General features: G+C 42.1%; 1 protein-coding gene across 15 annotated transcripts in view; it reads left to right on the top strand.

Annotated features, from left to right (window-relative positions):
* The window catches only part of ADGRL3 (adhesion G protein-coupled receptor L3), an 875,465-nt gene that overhangs the window by 796,755 nt on the left and 57,256 nt on the right, over positions 1–21,454 (top strand). For all 15 annotated transcript variants that reach the window (XM_090036868.1, XM_090036867.1, XM_090036864.1 and 12 more), the window contains 3 exons: positions 3,568–3,736; positions 10,036–10,161; positions 14,231–14,327. In XM_090036868.1, coding sequence (XP_089892994.1) covers positions 3,568–3,736; positions 10,036–10,161; positions 14,231–14,327 — 392 coding nt within the window. The remainder of the gene's footprint in view (positions 1–3,567; positions 3,737–10,035; positions 10,162–14,230; positions 14,328–21,454) is intronic.

Genomic DNA, 21,454 nt, shown 5'->3' with positions numbered 1-21,454 from the left:
CGCTCTGGTGAACAAACGTTCCCCCAGATCCTAGTGGTCACCCCTGATAAACTTATAGGTGGCCATCAGATCACCCCTGAGCCTGTGCTTTTCCAGGCTAAAGAGTCCCATGGCTCTCAGCCTGTCATCGTAAGATCTGTTTTCCTGACCCCTGATGATGCGCGTGGCTCTCCTCTGGACGACTCTCTCAAGCTTCTCCACATCCTTTTTGAATTGTGGACCCCAAAACTGGACACAGTACTCCAGCTGCAGCCTCACCAAGGCCGAGTACAAGGGGAGAATGACGTCCCGGGATTTGCTCGAGAAGCATCTATGGATGCAAGCCAGCATTTTGGTTGCTTTACTAGCCGCAGCATCGCATTGGAGGCTCATGTTCATCTTGTGGTCAATGATGACCCCCAAGTCTTTTTCTTCTGTAGTGCTAACCAACGTAGCACTGCCGAGCCTATAAGGGTGCTGCAGGTTTTTCCTCCCAAGGTGGAGAACCTTGTATTTTTCGATGTTAAACACCATGAGGTTCTCGTCTGCCCATTTGCTGAGCTTGTCCAGGTCAGCCTGGATCACCCGCCTATCTTCTGGCGTGGATGCTTTGCCCCAAAGTTTGGTGTCATTGGCGAACTTGGCCAGTCCACTCCTAACTCCAATGTCCACATCGTTAATGAAGATGTTGAACAGTATGGGTCCCAGGACAGAGCCTTGAGGGACCCCACTGGTCACAGGGCACCATGATGAGTGACTGCCATCAATCATAAGCCTCTGGGTCCGACCACGAAGCCAATTTCCCAGCCAGCGGCTCGTGGTGGAGCCAAGGCCACAACTGGGCAGTTTGGCCAAGAGGTGATCATGGGATACCAGATCAAAAGCTTTTTTGAAGTCAAGATATATGACATCAATCTCTTGTCCCTTGTCCAGGTGATAGGTCACCTGGTCATAGAAGGAAATGAGATTGGTCAAACAAGACCTACCCGCAACAAACCCATGCTGGCTGTCCCTTAGAATGTTAGCCTGGGCCAGTCCCTCAAGGATGGCCTCCTTAATAAACTTTTCTAAGATCTTCCCCAGGATAGAAGTCAGGCTAATGGGCCTATAGTTAGCCGGATCCACTCTCCTCCCTTTCTTGAAGATCGGCACCACATTGGCCTTCTTCCAGTCTTCGGGCACTACACCAGAGCACCAGGAGTTTTCAGCTCCTTGAGTACCCTGGGGTGCAGGTTGTCAGGGCCAGCTGACTTGAAGGTATCCAGCTTCTCAAGATGTTCCTTCACGAGGTCAGCATTGATGGAGGGTAGGGGATTCCCCTCACCCAGATTTCCCTGTCCCATAGCAGGCATGGGCATCCCGTGTGACTGATGAAAGACTGACGCAAAGTACCTATTTACTAGGTTGGCTTTTTCCTGGGCGTCAGTTGTCAGTTGCCCCATCTGGTTTAGCAGGGGTCCAACATTGGCCTTGCTTTTCCTCCAGCTCCCCACATATCTGAAAAAGGACTTTTTGTTGTCCTTGATGCCTGAAGCTAGTTGGAGTTCAGTTGCAGCCTTGGCTTTCCTGGTTTGGTCCCTGCAGGACCGGACCAGCGCGGAGTAATCTTCCTTGGAGGTGAATCCTGTCCTCCATCCTTTGTAGGCTTTCCTTTTTAGCCACAGTAGGTCCGCTAGGTCTCTGGAGAGCCAGGGGGGCTGCTGTGCCTTCTTGCTACCTTTCCTCCGTGTTGGAATAGATTTAGCTTGTGCATTGAGGATCGCTTCCTTGAGAAGCAACCACTCTTCTTGAACTCCCATCTCCCTGGGGTCATGGTCCCTGAGGGCCTGACCGACTAGCCTCTTGAGCTTGTCAAAGTCGGCTTTTCTGAAGTCAAGGACTTCTGTCTTGCTGACTGACTTGCCAGCTTTACGGCGGATGGGGAAGGTGATCAGCTCGTGGTCGCTGTCACCCAACTTCCCATCAATCACTAGGTCGCCGATTAGGTCGTCCCCCGTAGCCAGTACCAGGTCAAGCAGCGCTTTGCCTCTCATTGGCCCATAGACTTCTTGAGTCAGGTAGAGGTCATCCACGCACGAGAGAAAGCTTTGCGCCCGCTCAGATTTAGCTGAGTGATCTTCCCACGAGATGTCCGGGTAATTGAAGTCACCCATGACAACCAAGGTCCTGGAGCAAGCGGCCTCAGTCAGTTCCCGGGCGAACTCCTGGTCAAGCTCGGGACTTTGAGTGGGAGGTCTGTAGTAGACTCCCACCATTGTGTCCCCTGTGCCGAATTCCCCACGAATTTTTACCCAGAGGGTCTCTAGCTGTCCATGCCGTTCGCCAACATCAGCTTGCAGGGACATGTAGCTTTCCTTCACATAGAAAGCTACACCCCCGCCCCTTTTGTCAACACGATCCCTCCTGTACAGGGTATAGCCCTCTATACCCGTAGTCCAGTCATGGGTGGAGTCCCACCAGGTCTCCGTTATCCCAATGACATCATATTTCTTTGCGCTGAGCAGGAGGACGAGCTCATCCTGCTTGTTGCCCAGGCTCCTGGCATTAGTGTACAGGCAGGCAAGTGTGCCCTTGGGGGCTCTTGCCTTGCCCACAGATTGTGCCAGGGCTGGGGCAGGGGTGGGCTCCCTTAAGTGCCCCCTTAAGTGCCTTGGCCCACTGGCTTTGCAAGGGCCGTTCAGCGGGCCAGCAGGGGCAGTAGTCCCCCCCATCCCCCAGCATTTTAACCACACTGCATTAGGAATAGCATTAGGGAATAGCTTTTTATTCCTCAAGAAAAGATGTAACCTATTGGCCCACCTGTGTCTTCAAAATCTGCTTGCCCTAAGTAGTTTTCACATCTCAAAAAAGAGGCTGAGAACCAATGTGTAGAGTCGCTTCTTGCCCCTACAGACTGTCTTGTTAATCCAACTGCAAACGATCTGGAGTTTGCGATCACGCATTACAATATGTTTCTTTCCATCACAGTAAATTCTGGAGTAGAAGCACAGAGAGCTTTCCCTACACAAGGCGAATCAGGTGGGCCAAATCCCAGGACTTGCCCAGGTGTTTTTAGTTATTTTATGTTGCTGCAATTGGAAATGGCAAAATTGCAGAGAAAATGGACCTTGGCAAAGTGCTGGAATAAATTTGCCTCGGTGTTAAAGAGGGGGCATTTAAATAAGCTAATCCAACTGTCACTGTTGCACTAGTGAAACCAATAGAGGCTAACAAAACAACTCCTTAATGTTAGTCCTTAGTGTTGCTTTTTCTTTCTTTTGCCAGCCATTTGCAGAAACAGCATCTACATATCATTTACATGCACACTGCTACTACATAAAAAAGTTTATGGTACAAATCTGCTTTGGATCAGATAAATTTGCGTGCTCATAGCATTTTCATTTATGTATCTTTCCTCGAGCTTGAAGGCTAGTAAACTGCATCCAATTCACCGTGTTGTCAAAAAAAAAAGTCAGATAACTTTATCAGATATATATTTTTTCTGCTGCTAGAGCGCTAACGGAAAGTAATCACTGCTAGGAGATGTGTGAATTCCTATATGGATCAAATACCAATTCTGTTCTGTATTTGTTTTGTTTCTCTCAACAGGTCATGGGTTATAGGTGCAATAGCTCTGCTCTGCCTATTAGGACTGACCTGGGCCTTTGGACTTATGTATATTAATGAAAGCACAGTCATCATGGCGTATCTCTTCACCATTTTCAATTCTCTGCAGGGAATGTTTATATTCATTTTCCATTGTGTCCTCCAGAAGAAGGTAAGACAGATTATTTCATGCTGAGGAGTCAAGGTACAGGGTATTTTGTTGCCTAACAACCACAGAATAATATTACCTTTGTGCCTTGCATTTTTATTGAAAAGACTTCTTCAATAAATAAGGGCTTTATTTAGATTAGAAATCAAAGAGATACATGGGAATGAGATGATGAATCGCATGCATGGCACTTGCATACCAACAATCATAATGCTCGAGATCAGAATACTGAATACAATGCAAAAGCCTGTCATGTAGTCTGGAAAAGGAATATATATGACCTATTAAAGCTCTTTATATTTTTATAGGCCTGATTCTATATTCATTTACACTAGTTGTACACTGGAGCAGTTCCTCTGGCATCAGTGGAGACATCAGTGATGAAACTAGTAACATCACTGGTGTTACTTCAGATTGGTTTGGTCATAAGTTAGAGATGAGTGGGGCTTTTTATCTTCATTTTGATTCAGAGAACCATGTGCTCTTAAATCCCATTGATACTTTGGAGGGAATCTCCTGCTTAGTAATCACAATACGTACTTGTTGATTGAAATGACTATATAAACATCTTTCTTTTCCAATAACTGGAAGCTAGACTAAGTAACGTGTAGACAAGATTTATATCTACCAAATTTATATATATTATCATTCCAATGATGTGTCAAGGTCAAAGAGCCTTCCAGACCTAATGACCCATATGGCCAGTGTGGTTAAAATGCACCAGTTTCTGTAGCCAGCAGCACACGAGGGAGTGATGTGGTTAGGCTCATGTCCAGCTACCTTTGATTCCCTGCTCTGAATGACTAGATTACCAATGCAGCTGGTTAGACTAGGGGTGGCATTTAATTCTAGCATGTGGTTTGAACTCATGTCTTTTAATGGTCTTATATACTCTGCCCCATCCCACAATGTTTGAGTCATAGAAAAATAGTGTTGCTACACATTACACTTTAGGATGTGTTAACTACAATTAAAATGTGGGCATGGATACATTCAAGGAGGAAAAAATGTGCCAAGTACTATCATATGGTTGAGGGATATTGGTTTTAGCCATGTTGGTTTAGAAGCATAGGTAGACAACTCCTCTATCCCAAGAGTGTGTCCTCATATGGTTGTAAAAGTAGGGCTTTTTGGGCAAGGAGTAGCCCCAAATTATATTAAATAATGTGCCATGCTATCATAGGATTGTCCCATGGAGATGTGAACAATCCTCAAAGTTGATTCAAGACTCTGGTGTGGTGTGGGAGCTGGGATCAACAGGCAGGTCTTTATTGGTGTGGGGGATGGAACTGACAAACAGCTGGTTGTCAGTCCCAGATCCCACATCTCACTGAAGTTTTGCACCAGCTTTGGTGCAGGCAGGGCTGGGACCAACAATCAGCTGTTTGTAGACTGCACAGCCAGCTCTAGTCCTGCCCACAGGACTTAAATCTTAGTAAGTATTACTGTATGACTGTTCAGAAAACCTAACTTGTAGTTATGCTTTCCTGCAAACTAAATAAAAAACACATGCTAAGTGCCCTACGTGATAAGGCCCTAATTGTGGACTTCAGTCTTTCATTGTAACTTATGTGGTTGACTTCTTGCCACAGAATTCACAATATAGGATTGGGATCTTGTTGAAGTTTGAATCTCTTCTACAACGAGTTGTCCAGAAGTTTGATTCTGCGCCATACAAGTCAATGGGAAGTTTCCCATGCACTTGAATGGGAGTAGGAATGGAAGGAAGCTAGTGGAAAATGAGTAGAAAATAGTGCAAAAGACAGTTTCAAAGCCATGCCTTGATCAATAAGCTCTATAGAAGAATCTTGAGAACAGACTATCGTAAATTGTTAATCTTTAGAATTGAAGATAGAATTCTGGATTTAAATTTTTGTTCCATGTCATGCCATCTCAAACTCATTTATTATAACAGGCCTATGAGCATTACTTAAATCCAAATTCTCTGATAATGATACTACAACGTCTCAATTTTCAGCAAGATGATAACAAAAACAATAGGAAGATCTTATCTACGTTAAAGAATTGGATCTTTATAACATAGCACATGCTATAAGGGGCATCTTTAGACATGTGTGATACTTTACCTGAGATGTCATAAGTATTCTAGGGTTTCCCTCCTAACTGTATGTACCTGCTTTTGTAAGTCTTACCCTAAAATCATATTGTTGCTGGTTAGAATTTCAGGTAGTGTATCACACTTTCACTCTCTTTAAGATATAGATTGTTTTTAAGCGTTTCTTTAAGATAAGAAATTGAACAGATGTAAGCATATGCATTTACTCGTATGTCAAACCTTTGTTACTATGTTTATATGAAGCACATGATGCATTCTACTATTTTGATGATAATGGCCAATTCAGCAAGATATTTAAGCTCATAACCTATTTTAAGTGGATAAGTAGAGCTATTGACATAAAGTCTATTCATATGCTTAAAGCTAATAATGTCACAGGGCTTGTCTACATGAGGGAGTTAATGCACAGTAAAGTCTGCCATGATTTTTGGCAAATATGGACACACTTAGGGCACATGCTCTTTCACAGCAGAGCAGTCACTGTACTCAAAGCTAGTCTCAGTGCATACCACCATGGATATTCACACAAGGAATTAGTACTGTGAAGTTAGTGCACCATAAATACATCCTTTAGGTTACTGGATACTAGCACCCCTGAATGGGCATGATTACACCATGCACAGCTGTGCTAGGGAGTAAGCCATGGTAATTTTGGCATTTTGCATATGCAGCACAGGTGAGAGTGGGTCATGGTGGTGTTCTTTAGCATGGTCCAGGACAACATAGATAGGCCCTATAGCTGCATCCACACATGCAGGCACATGCAGCTTGTGGCACCATAAACCTCTTTGTGACACCACAAACCACATGCTTTGCATATTAAACTGTGCACAGCACTACTAATTTGCAGCACAAGTACAAAATTTGTTACCGGGATTTCCTGGTAGCAAAAAAAACACCCTAGAAAAAAAAGCAGGGCAAAGCACGCCAAAATAGTATGCACAAGGTCAAATACAGGGATGGGGGAGCAGCCAGCCCCAAGCTGCCTGGTCCCCCATGTTGAGGTACACTGTGCCACAGCCAGCCATCCGCAACTGCCTAGGGCTCAGTGTGCCTCAGCATGGGGGCTCCACAGTGCATGGAGACAGGGGAGCAGGCAACACACAGATGCCTACTCTCCCTCATCTCTGTATTTGTCTCAGCGCATGCTATTTTTGTGTGCTTTGTCCTGCTATTTTTTTCAGGGTTTGGTTTTTTTTTTGCTACTGGGAAATGCCACTACATTGTACCATAGCACACACCCCTGCATGTACCCTGTTTTGTAGGCCATGCCCAACTCCTCTCAGCTCCTAGCTGAACTCCACGTGTGGCTCTCTGACTGGCTGGGGCACAGGGTGCCTCAGTAGTGGGGCTGCCTGTTGGCTGGCCCTGCACTAAGCCACCCTGTGCCCCAGCCAGCCCCATCCCCTGCAGCACGTGGAGCCTGGCCAGGAGCTGGGCATGGCCTGCAACAAAGAGTACTTGCAGGGACATGCGTTGCAGAACAAGGCGGCACAAATTTGTGTCACTGCAAGCACACACCCCTGCTCATCTGGATGCAGCCTATGAGTCAGTAGGGTCAATAGGGGCATTCTAGTCCTAGTCACTCTTGAATAGCCACACTGCTGGAAGCAAATTATATATAAAAATACCCAACAACTGATCACCAAATTATTTAGGCCTTGAAGGAGAAAAGACAAGTCTATTTGAGTTTTCAAATAGCAGGAGAATGGAGCTCAACTGATCCCATTTTTATTTAAATGTGGAAAAATTACAGAACTCTTAGCCTTAAGGAGAGCTTACTGTCTTCTGGAAATACTCGTTTGGCCTTCTTTTTTTTATATATATAAATTAATCTTTAAGAGCCAGGCTTTCATCCCTTTACTCACAATAAATAGTACAGAAACATTACAGATGTTCCCTGTTAGCTACTCCAGCATTTCTTTTGAAAAGGGGTCTTCACTTTCTGTCTCTGTTTTTTATGTAGCAAGCTCTGTATATCAGCTAATGATGCCAAAGAGTATAGTTTTATAGTATATACCTTGTTACACCAGGGGGCCAAAGACCTGTCATCTCTCACCACTGGTCAAATGACAGCATGAGCACCTGTGCAGACCTCTCTGTGTATTATTCCTTATCTTTATTTCTCCTAAGTCTCCGAGTGTTTACTGACTGCAGATAGGGAAAGAGGGAAGGTTTATTGGCCAGTCATATTTCTCTTTTCCTAGCCCCCTATTTTCAAAAGCTTTTAAGTGCACGCTAAGGTCCAGGGCATAGCGTTAAGTGCTAATATATAGGGATGCTTTCCTACATTAGGGCTCTTTTTCAGAGTTCAGCAAGACCTTGTTCCCACTAACATCACTGGTTTTATCTGCTATGCACCAGGAGAGCATCAGAATCTGTCCTGTTAGGGGCTGAATTGAGTAGCGGCTGTCCTTTACAGGCATTGTTTTTCCTTTTATGGTATCTGTATGTATTTGGGGAGACAGATGCTGTTCCTTCCACATCTTTAAGACTCCTACAGCTCCGATTGTTCTGCATCTGCTTTTCACTGACTCACTGATGCTTCTAATCAGACATGCAGGTGTTTCCTTTTATTAGGAGATAACATTTCCACACTATTCTCTCTGGACCACAATTCCCATACACCCTATTTCTCTAACTCTCAGTCCTTGCAAATGCTTGTTTCCCAGCACAGCACCATATAGCAGCACAACAACATTGTGACTATCATGGCACTTATTCATACCCAAGGGCTGGAATCCCTTGTGTCTCAGGGCAGTTCTGTGCCAGTAAAGCATCAGTGATTTCAGTGGAGTCACTTCTGAGTGTTGCCACTGTAGAATGAAGGAAACTCCTGAGATGTACCTGGATGACAGGGTTCTGTTGGTTTGAACCAAGAGGCTGGGGGAGGGCTTATTTAGCCAAATACTTTTGCTTTCCATCCACTGTGGACTGAAAAATCAGCATAAAGCTGCAGTGGGAAGCAGTAGGTGGCTAATTAAAGCAATTGAATTATTTTCTCTCAGCAAAGAATTGATTAGGCACTCGAGAGCACATTGAGCACACATGGCATTGTGTTTGTCTCAGGCTCTTAAAGAAGGACCAATATAAAAAGCTGTAATTTGCTGTTTAAACAGTTGTTTCATAAATAGATTTCTGAACTGTTCATAGCAAGACTAGAGAGATTTAACCAGATAACTGTAAGTGCAGCACACTCACAGGTTAACTTCTGCTGCTAATTTCCTTTTCTATTTATTATTTTCCAATGGATAAGTAAACTGCCCTTTCCTCACATTCGTTTCACAAGCTGATCTCTGCATTTTCATTTTCACCTCTTGTTGATCTCTCTGCATTTATAGGCAAAATCACACATGTGTATAGATCTCAGTTTTGCAAAAACCTGGATTCTCAATTGCCTCGAAGCAATAGGGTTCCACTGAAGCCACTGGAAGGACACCAGTTTACATCTACTGAGAATGTGACTGATTGTCTCTACTAGAGAAATTAGCCCGTAAACATTGTCTGACTCCTGACTGGTCTCTCAGGGGCAGTTAGCACCATGCCTGCCTTCTCAGCATACTAAGGACTTCATCTCCAAGGTAGAGCCAGTGTTAGACTGCTGGGGGCCTCAGGCAGAGGCTACAGTGTGGGCCCCACTCTTTCTCCACATACATATAGGATGGCTCACCTCCTGGAGCTCCAGAAAGCCTGATATTGTGGGCAATTGCTCTGGCTGCTTATCCTTAAGACCAGCTTTGCTTTTGGTTGTCACAGCTTTGTGGAGTTTGAATTTCACTGTAGGAAAAGGAATATAAAATCAATGCCTCCTGTATGTTTCAGTTTTGCGATTTTCATCCTAGCACACTGCCAGAAGCAATAACTTTTAGTACCTAGATGAGCCAACATGCCAGTTTAGATCAAATCTATGATGGTATTAATTTTCAATCATAAATAGTATATCTTTACTTTCATGCTGCCCTGATGTGCCTCAGAGGTAGCTAAATTCTACTGATGTCAGGGAACAGCTTTTCTACATAAAAGTGGTCCCTTGTGATATCATAAGCATAGAGCTAACCTGTTATGGGAATGCTATTGAGAAGTGTAATAGAATCTTTTTAAATGTATAAAAGCAACTTTAATGTTAATACATCACTGAAAAAAGAAAATAGCACTGTGAAAAGTCTTAAGGCTCTGGCTGGAAGAGGAGCTGCCTGCTAATGGAAGGTCCTGTTTTGTTGGCTAGGTACGTAAAGAGTATGGAAAATGCCTGCGCACACATTGCTGTAGCGGGAAAAGCACAGAGAGTTCCATAGGCTCAGGAAAAACCTCTGGGTCACGGACGCCTGGACGATACTCCACAGGCTCACAGGTAAAAAGTGTTCATTAGCTGGAATGCAATGCCTCTCGCCTTCCTGCTATATACTCTATTACACAGTCAATGTCCTTGGGATCAGAAGGTGAAGGATTCATTCTTGAAATGACATCCTCTTACATGGGAGCATTGCATTGTGCCACAATGATCCAGCCATCAAAGAGCTGTTGTGTGGTTTAAAATGGATTGGGAAGTAGTTGATTACAGAAATGATTTGAAGAATTGACCATCCAGACTTTACTTGGTGTGTGAGTATATGTGTGTACATATGTGTGTGTGTGTATAGACTATATGAGATGTTTTGCTGAGTACACACACGCACGCACACACACGCACACACACGCGCACACACACACACACACAGGTGGGTGTGCGTGTGTGCGTGCGCATGTGCGTGTGCATGTGCAGGTATATATTTTCCCTTTTGGACATTATGGGTTAACTTGTCCTCCCTGAAACAGTATGTATGCCATCAGAAGTCAAAGGAGCTTCTTCAGAGCTATACCAGTACAATGAAGAACTAAGTTTGTCTCCCATCTTTCAGATCTGACATTGCATAATCCAATACAGTTTGGTTACTAAAATTGTAATTGTCATTAGTTTCCCCTAACACTCTGAAAATGAATTGAGAGTAAAGCAAACACTCAAAAATGGTCTATTTTTCCCAGATGAGTAATATATGTACTACATGATAAGATTACTGTAGTATTCCTACACTTTTTTCTGAGAGAAGACAATGAAACATCTCATATAGCATGAATGATGAAACAGATCATTTACTGGTGTTAACTGTTTTAATCAATTCTGTGGGTTACTGATTTTCTTTGTTTCAAATTCCCTTCAACAAATCCACCAGGTTTCAAAACTACTATTTATTTTCTAAACTGGTTATGCCTTGGTCATCTAAAAATTCAATTTCTATTTAGTTGGTGCATTTAGTATTTTACTTGCTACCTTGTGTACAGATACAGATTTATGAAGAACAGTTCATATAAAATGAGGCAGCTTAACTTCTTAATCAATAGAAACCAAACACAAATGTATTCTGTATTACTAATGGATCTAATTATACTTGACAGTTCACCTATTAAATTATGAAAGGAACACACAGCGAATAGCAGTTTATAATCTCCCTGGAAAACATTGTTTGTGATTTATATTTTAGATGCAAATTGTAATTTATTTTTTTAAGTGTTGCAAGATGCCATCCAAGAGCTCTTGTTTGGTGTTTGCAAGGAACTGGGCCAATTCAGGGCAAATGGCAGTAGAATTGTAGAGTCTTTTGCCTCATTCAGTTCCACACCTGTCAGCAATAACCAAAAATCATTACATCTGACAGTTGTTTGGTAGCCCTTCAAATGTGTCGATCCCATATGATTTATGACTAGGGCTCTACTTAAATCCTGGCTTTGCAATTTTTGTGGGAATCACAAAAAATGGTGATCTCCACAAAAAATGGGATTAGTTGTGCTTTCCCAGGAAATCAACCAACAAAAAAAATGCTGTCTCCCTAGTGGGAACCAGTGGTCCTTGCTGCTGTTGCAGCCCAGCCTCATAGTCCACCTGGGAGGGGAAGGTGCTGGCTGGCAGGGTGGCATGAAGGGAAGAAGCTAAGATGGCACCTGCCCCCTCGTGCCACTCCACTAATTAGCACTGAGAGGCAGGGCAGCCAGGAAGCAAGATGGCAGCCACTCCCTTGTTCCTTCTCCTCCTGGGGCTGCCAGTCAATGCCAAGGGGTGGGGCTACTGCAAAAGGACTGCGAAACTGGCTCTTTAGGCCATGACCAAATTGTGAAAATTGCTTTCTCTTTTCATGATTTGGGTAGGTCCTTATTTATGACTAGGAAGGTGCCCATATCACAGAAGTGATCATTACAGTTAACTCCAATAGGCACTCCTTTCCACTGCTGTAACACTGAAGCTGAAGGATGATTGTGCCTTGGAGAGGAAAGAGGCCATCCGTCTAGGTAAAAATTGAGGTACTTTGGCCAGTTTTGCTCCCATTGCAGTGCTTGCTAGTTCTTCATAGCAGCAGGGGATTCCCACCTCAGGGCCTGGCCATCGGCATCTTTCCTGAACATTAAAATATACCCATACAAAATGACATCAAAAAATGGATGATGGATCCCACTGTGTTATGGAGAGCATCTAATGCCATTTGTTGATTACCTATAAAGCCAGTAAACTTGGAGAATTTTTAGAGAAATGATATGGGTCTGCTTGAAAGCACTCAAGCTTTTTTTTTTCTTTTTCCTTTTAGCAAAATACACATTGAAAGGTGGGGCAGGAGTAGGGGAAACAAGAATCTTGGGATTCCCCCACCCCATCTTAAAGACACTCCAAAGCATTAGAATTAATACCCAGACTTGGTCCCCCAGTAATAATTAAATATCATTTAAAAAATGAGACACTAAAATTTCCTTTTATGGAAAATCTGTAAAGGTTAATACATGATTAATAGATGTTTTAGTGAAGGGCCCATCAGTTATTATGAGGTGCAACAGGTTGGACTCATGACAATCTGTAACTCCTCCTGTTTGTATGGATTGAATGACTTGTGACATACTGTTCATAGCTGACATACTGTTCATAGCTACAACCCACTTCTAATTTATTAACTTAGTATAAATCATAAATAAATGAAACAGTAACATAAAATATAACCAGTATGGATTCTCACAGTATTTTCAGTCAGATGTTAAGGAATGTAACAGTGCTAGATACCTTAACTCCCTAGGCTTCTTAGTATATCCCAGCCTTCACCATGTCATCACAGGTGAGAGCAAGACAAATACCTCTCTTCTGCTTTCCCCTCCCTCATGTCACTGAGGTTTGGACAAATGTTTCTCAATACTTGGTAGATCTATTGACACACAATGTAAAGGCAGCACACTTGCACAGTCTGAGACTGGGCACACCCTCTTGTATCTCCATGACCACAAAGCCCTGGGCTCTCCATCACTCCTCCCTCTTAATATTAAACTCTTTCTGTTCCAGTGGAAAAAGAGAGAAACTTTTTTATTGTGTGAAGCTTTGTTAAAAAATCTCCATCCCTAAGGTCAAGAGATGCAGCGCAGGAATGTCCCTCTCCTGATCTAGGGGAGAATAACCCATAATATGGGGCCAGACTTCTGAAAGTGTTCAGCACCCAACAACTCCTCTTTAGGTACCTAAATAATCAGCAAGAATTCAAAAATACAAATCAACCCCTCCCCCTGCTCCACGCCCCCCCTTTAGGCACCTGAAAGAAATGGAGAGATTTTCAGAGAATAATGAGAGCTGTAGGTCATGGCAATCTTCTGAAAATCTGGACTTAGTGTTAGCTGTTTAGTTTTTTAGAAACCTGGCCATAGATTTTAAGTGAAGGATTGGGAGGAGGGAGAGTGTGGCATGAAGTAGTTTATATAAATATTCCACAGCCCATCTGACAATTAAAACAAAATCAAACAATCCAGGACAGTAGGATAAGATCACTTTCCTGTGTTCATGTTGTACCCAAGAATGCTCCACTGTCAGTATTTTTTTTATGATGAAAATATAAGGCCTTTTATTTTGCAGTTATTTCTGATGTTTGCCATGATGAATAATAGAGTTGTGAAAAAACCTCAGTACATCCAGAGATGCCTAGACATATAAAAGCTATTCCATTATACTTTACAAAAACATACAAATCAATATACACCAAGGTAATTTCAGGCCCATGCACGCAAGTATTTGCTAGTTTCAGTTATTTAATGCTCCATTGTTGGAACAGTATCCCACATGGATTTGAGGGGTTTCTTTTTCTTGGCCTGTATTGTTTTTTTATTAAGATTTAGAAAATATATGGTATCCTGTGATGCACTTCTTATTTGAGATATAAATTCATGTTATGAAGCCTGGGAATGATGCGTCTGGTATGCAATAGGTAGGTTACAACCAATCAGAAACTGCTTACTTACAGCTGGATAGAAACAAGTCTCATCCTGAGCTAGAGATGCCAATAGCCATCTTTAGTGAGGCAGAAAGAAACCTATCTGCAGCTGCTAAAAAATTCATTACCTGCTGTGGTTCAATCCCTCTTCAGAGCCGTATTCGTCGGATGTGGAATGACACAGTTCGAAAGCAGTCCGAGTCTTCCTTTATTACTGGAGATATAAACAGTTCAGCTTCACTCAACAGAGGTAATTATAAACTATTTTTCATATGTATAACTTTTGTGATTACTTTAAGGATGCCAAATATATTGTCCTTTTTTCCCCCCCTCACACTACTTCCCATTGTACCGACGTTATTCTATAAGAATGTTACAAGACACAAAAATGTTTTAGGAGTGTGGTATGTTCCATTATTCATTAGTTTGGGAAGATGTTTTATTATTGTTGCTGTTTCCCTTTAAAAATTTTTTTTTTTTACACATGCATTTTCAAGGATTTAATTTCTGAAAGTAAGTTAGGAAACTAAATGAAACCTTCTTTCTGCAGTCAACTGGTAGCACCATAAGACAGTAAGCTGTCAGGCCTCATTGCTAGTAGTGAAAATGGGCAGTTATGGGACCGCAGAGTCTATTAAGCATCATCGAACGCCACATTGTCCCAGGTATAAAGCAATTCCCTAGGCTTTTGTGGAAACAAAAATGTACTGCCGAACACATTCTTAAAGAAAACTTGTGCTTGGAACAAAATCATCTTCAGTGATCTTAATATCCAAAATGAATGCCTGACTAATATGAGCAATCTGGAGAACTGGAGAGGAAAGTCTTTCTGAAATGTATGGCAATAGAGTAATATTAGACAAAGTACAGTACCTGGAGCAGTGTGAAATCTTAACAGCTTTTTAAAAAGGTTTTTCATGAGTGTTCCACAGTAAAATGATTGTATGGAAATAGTGGGATTGCTGAGCCTCAAAAACTGCTGTTTCACTTCTGGTTGTTATTTTGATAGTTCACTGTAAGTAATTATGGGCACACCTTGGCTTCAGTGCTGTAAATCTAACAGCTAAATGCTGGTGTGGAAAGAAGGCAGTATCTGGCCTACATCTGATTCTCTTCTCATTTACACTGATGTAAATCAGAAATAATTCCACTTAGGTCAATAGGAGTGCTTCATTGTAGGAAAAATGATGTGAGAGGAGACTTATTCATCTTCCTTTACTTTTATTCAGGCAAAACTCCCATTGATTTCAGTTATAATTTTGCCTGTATATTTAAAAAAAAAAAATGTGGGACCGTCTTTATTTGGGCTCTGCAATTACTAACAATGACTACTCTACTCTAGGACACCAAGGACATTGAGCTCAGTTCCCTGAATGCTTATATGCATTGTCCACACCCATTTGAAGGCAAGAGCAGGTGGATGTATACTGATATCTCATTATTCATGCTTCCTTTTTAATTTTATTCTTTGTTGAAGGTTCACTGAAGTAGAAGGAAGTGGCCACTTTGTTGGCCATTGTGTAACAAAGACAACAATGTGAAGTGCACTTCCATCACAGTAGGTTTGGAGTGTTTTTGTAGTCCTGATGGTCCAGGAAACAAACAAGAAGTACGGTGATGTCTTTTATTGGACTAACTGCTAGTCCAAAACAATCACCAAAAAAGACAAAAAAACCCCAAAAACAAAAAAATAAAACTTTACCTTCTATCATAGATGCCTCCATTTAACTTGATTTGTCCCAGCTGATTGCTGTTCATGATTCTCACCTTTCCTCTGTCACACAGAGAGATGAAATGAACAACCTGGTGCAGCTTTGCAGGTTTTACTTTGCAGCATAAGGCCACTCTGAAGTCAGACCTGGTTTCCCACATCTTCCTCACAATCTGAGCTGCAAACAGCAGTCCATTTTCTGTCCAAAGCATGAAATGTAAATTGTATCCAATAATGCAAGCACTGACTTGCTTTGAAATATACAGCTGGGGGTATAAACAGGAAAGCCTTTGAAGCAAAATCTCTTAGGTTCATCAGTAAATTAAAGGTGTCCTTCCTCAATCTGGTTAAGTAATTTGTTCAATGTTGAAGGTATCTCCCTAAAATGGGAATCATGGCAAAGCTCTGGGGTGGCTGGCTTCTATTTCTTCATACCCAGTCTTGAAGGGGAACATAAATAGATTTTCACACACACAAGTAAGATGAATAAGGCCCAAGTTAGGCAATGCTCACTGCCATCAGTTAGTACTTACCTGTGAAAGTCATGCCATGCAAAACAATAAAACCACATGCCTGAGGATATGCTCATCAACATGGGGAATATATAGCTGCAGAAGGGAGAAGAGGGGCTGCAGCATTAGTTTTAAAGGAAGCAGACACCCTATTACACATTTTTATTGTTAGTGAATAAAGACAGCTGTACATACAAAAACTACAAAAGGTCCTGGCACCAAAGTGAGCATGTGATCACCCATTATAGAAGCTAGTGAGCTAGGAAACAAAGCCTGAAGTTAACAGACATCGAGCTACATAAACCCTCTGGTTATTTCATACATAGCTTTTATCCTGTATATTTCAATTGGAAGAACATAGTAACAGCCTTAGGGCTTTTGTAACCTTATGCATAAATTACTTCTCCAATCCCTCGCAAAAGAAGAGAGTGAGAATCCTATTGGACTGATCTTGTAATACAATTTTACAGTTCTTTTAGTCCTCTTAATATTTTAATATATATATCAAGTATTAAAGAAGTAGCATCATCAATGTTTTATTTGCAAGTATGAAATAAAAGCTCAGAGGAATAATGTACAAGCCTTGAATGCACATTTTGCATCTTTCCCTGCCAGTGGTTCACACAATAGACCCACATCCCTTTTCATAAGTTTCTACAGTCCTCATATTTGTCTGGAAGTTCATTATTTGTCTGCTCATTTATAAAAGAAATTAATTGATTGAAATGTCATTCCAGTGGATCTGGGACTAACTTGCACTCTGACACACTCTGAACAGGTATTAGCAACTTTTTATTAGAGCGGCTTTGCATAACTCGTTTCAATTTGTAATCAAGCACACTCAGTCAGTTGGTGCTCTCCACAATGCTCACCATTCTGAAACAATTCATCCTTCCTCCCACTTTCTCCCCCCAAAAAGCAACAGTCTTGTCTAAACTTTTCAGATTTCCTGGAAAAAACCTTCTTTTCTTTGAGTGATGTCAGCCAAAACAGCCTCTTTCCTGATCTTCCTTGCTTCTCTTGCTAAATGGTCACCTCTGTCCTGTGTCTCTGATACCTAAGCTCTCTCTGATCTCAGTTCTGTTGTCACTCATCCCACCCACATTCTTCACCATCTCCCTGCAGCTTGCAGGAGTCCAAGGGGCCTGGCTGATCTAAAGGACACCATAGAAAAAGTCATTTATCTCTATGCTTATTTGCTTATGATGATTAACAGTGAGGCTTCCACCTGACTTGCCCACTCTATACTGTTGTTAGTTCCCTCCTTTTCTCCCTCTTCTCTTTCTCCAGATACCTTGTCTTTGAAACTCTAACACGTCCTTTGAAAATAGAAAAATCATTCTTTATTTTCTGTCTTTTCAGACTCTAATTCTCTTAATACCCCTTTCAGCTTTGTGTAATCCCAATTCATCTTCTACTCACAGGGGTAAGAAAAGTCCTGTCAACTGGAAAGCTACCCCTTCACCTCTTCCTGAATTCTGTTCTCATTTATCCTGTGAAAAACCCAAGACAGGGCCTCAAACTCCTTCTCTGGCATGGACATGTTCTGGAGTTTGTAACCAAAAGTCTTCTGACTCCTGTCTCAAAGACATTATCAGTAGTAGGCTCCTTTCTGCCCACCTGTTGGAGGTAACTCTAAATTATAGATTTGTCCAAAATATATCAGGATTGTTTCTTCTTTTTTCTCACACTTCCTTTATTCCGTGAGGGTTTCTATAACTTAGGCAGAGGTGAGTGGAGAATCAGGTCAATTGTATTCTCCTCTCTTGAAAAGCAGGACCCTGGAACTATCACCATGAGGATTTCTCCTGGGATTCCATCTTTGTTTCAAAATCTAAGTTGACATCTTCCTCCTGATCATCAAGGACCACATTATTTTTCCTTCTTTTCCTACCACAAATTGACCTCTGCCCTTTCTGTCATTCATTCCTCCTATGCCATCCCACAATTCTCTTTCCAGCATCCTACTGACTTGCCCATTTTTAGGTGAGAAAGTCAAAACTCATACAGCTTACCTGTGATTCCATCCTTCTGTTTTGAAAGGTGGTGCTCCATACACATTGTATCACTTTTTATGTCTAACATGGAATTGGTGCTGTTGTGGTATTGTTGTCTTTGCTTACAGCTGGTTTCAGTCTCCTAACTCTAAGGCTGTGCCTCCCCTGCAGAGTTTAGTCAAGTTATCTCTGTTTGAGTTGACTCCTCTTGAATTAGCCTAACTCAAGTGAGAGTGGGCGTGCTATGAAATAACACTGGCTCTGTCTCAGGAGACTGAGTCTGCAGCCCAAAGTAGTCATAGTAGCATCTAATAAATTGTTCTGACTTGAGCTAGAGTTTATACCAATAATAGAACAGCCGAAAGCATCACCACAATCTACTTAATGTTTTCTTATGTGGGTAAAACTCAAGATGCTTGCAACTCTTGAGTTTTAACTTGAGCAAGGTCTGCAAAAATGACAAGTTCTGAGAGATTTGAGTTGAACTGAATGAATTTCCGTAGCAACGTCATGACCTGAGAGACAAGTTGCTCTGCCTCACTATGAAGTTCATGGGGCTTTGAGGTTCTAAAGCTTTTCCCAAGTGCTAAGCTGATAAGCATCTTTTTCTGAGAGAACTGTAATAAAGGCCTTTAAATAAAAGGTAGTAGTGGCTGCATCTACATGAGATGCTGACTGAACAGTTGTTACTGCACAGTCATTTAGTACTTGTATAAACAAGTACTAAATGACTGTGCAATACACTGAGTTACTGCACAGTAGCATGGATGAACACCTTTTTTGTGATGCTGCTGTGCAGTAGCCTAATACTACTCTGCAGTAGCATTGCATCATGGTTTTTGCCACACAACGCTACTGCACAGTAGTATTGGGCTACTGTGCAGTCAGTGTCTCATGTAGACCTGGCCAGTGTGCACTCTGGTGGCAGGTTGTTTTAGGTTGTTTCTGAAACCTACTAACCAGTTTACGTTCTTTTTGTCATGTCCTCCCCTTTGACTCAGCAGTCTCCTGAATCGCCCACTCCTTGTTCACATGGTTACCTTTAGGGAACAGACATTACTTTACAAGACAGTAAATGAGCTGCATTAACTTTCATAATAGAAGTCAATAGGGATGGTCTTTCATTGGGAGCCTTGCGTTTTAGAGACTGAACAGTGTAAGGTACACAAAGACTGCAAGAAGAACAGTGTTTCATGGTTGCAGTTTTATGGAAATGGGTCCCAGAAGCAGTAAACATTTAGAAGGTATTGTCTTGTAAAAGCATATCTTATGATACTGGGTTTTTGGTTGTAGCCATGTTGGTCTAAGGACTTAGGCAGGTATAGTTCTTTGAGTAGATGTGATATCCTTTATTAGATCAACAGAGCAGTTGGAAAAAAGTTCTTGGCAAGCTTTCAGGTTCAGTCATCCTTCTTCAGGCATGGGGAGTCTCTGCTGTTCTGATACTCCAAGAAATGAGAGAAGCTAAAAGTGTGGCAGGATGTCAGTGAAAATGTAAATAGGTAGAAATTAGAGACAAAAGGTAAAGCAAAGAGGTAAAGCAGAGAGGGGAGTGGGGGAAGAGAGCAAGGGAAAAGAAAAAACTTAAAAAGATATCACATCTACTCAAAGAACCTTTCCTGTCTATTTTATGATACACACTTAGAGAAACTTCTATTGCTCTTAATTATCAATTGTATTGCAATAGCACTTCGGAGCCATACTGAAAAATGGCGGTGGGGCACTTTAAAGCTTGTTCGATGAGTTTTAGTTCACAACGCCCCACCAACATTTTTCAGTGCGGGGACATTGATACATGTGTCACTCTGGGCTCATTCATTATCACAGCTCTCCGAGTGGTGCTAATTAAAGTGCCCCCTCCCCTCTGCCTCCTGGAGCATGTCTATAAATGCCCCATGACTCTAGCCTAATCATAAAGAGATTAACTACTGAATATTGGGGCAAAGCCTGAAATTCAGGTCTCTCCTCTGCCAGTAGAGTATAGAGCCAGGTAGTATCTTCCTCTCTCTGGTCCAGTGAACTTTTAATTATACCATACAAAGTGGAATAGATTCATCAGGAGCAGTTGAGAGGACCCAGCCTCAAAAAATGCCATGAAGAGGTAGCAGACAGTTCCAGATCTTCTCAGGTAAAGCTGGGGAACAAAACATGGTCTCCCACGCTCTAAGCATGTTCTCTAACCGCTACACTATTTTAGGGGGGATACTGTTGCCACCAAAACATCTTCCGGCCAAATTGTGTGTGTAACCACAACTGATAGGCATCCTCTGAGAACACTATCAGTTTGGGTAGAACACCACCTCAGTGAATACTGAGTGAGCTGTAGCTTGAACTAGGTATGAAGCTACTCAGGCCTGGCAAGGCTTAGACAGTTCTGGACATGCTCAGAAATGGATCTTTTAGGCACATATGGAATTTTGCTGGCAGGAATGTAGGCACCTGTGATCTATAAGGGCCTCCAGGGTTCTGCAACATCTGAATGGGAGTGTTGAGGCACCAAACTAGGGCTTTGGTACCTGCTAGGAAAGTTAGACAAGACTGAGGTGCTTAAGTCCTTCTGTAGGTCTGGCTCTGGGGCTTTATTGAGTTGTGAGGGAGCAGTACAACCATCTGATTTGTCTTACTGCATAACACAAGCCACAGAATGTCACTCACTGATTCCTGATCATAACTTCTAGTTGAAAAAGAACATATTGTTTAGAAAGCCATCATGAAACTTTTACTATCCCAAGCAGGTCTTGTTCAGAATTTGAACCCAGAACCCATCACAATCTTAATAGAATTTTACTGCTAGGCCAACAGACCACCAAATATGGCTCATCTACCCACATTGATCCAATTGCAGTATTACAAATTTGAAGGACTATGCAGAAGAGGGACCGGAAAAATGAGCTTCTAGAGGCATGGGAGAAAGATGGAGAGGATGATTGACAGGGCTGCTAGACAGGGGTGCGAGTCAGTGCCAGAGTTGCCACATAATAAAGTATAAACACTTTGAAGTTCAAAGCCCCTGTCACACCAGTGCATTGACGACCATAATGGAAAATTAGAGAGATCCCGTAGAACTTCCTAGTCAGAACATTTTCTTCTGAGAGTCACAGCGCATGCTTTCAGAAAATGTGAACCTACTGATGTGTGGTTTTCACTAATATAATGA

This window comes from Crocodylus siamensis, chromosome 2 (assembly GCF_052110815.1).
Source record: "Crocodylus siamensis isolate JL-2025a chromosome 2, ASM5211081v1, whole genome shotgun sequence".
Classification (NCBI taxonomy): Eukaryota; Metazoa; Chordata; order Crocodylia; family Crocodylidae; genus Crocodylus; species Crocodylus siamensis.
This window is presented reverse-complemented; position numbering and strand designations above follow the sequence as displayed.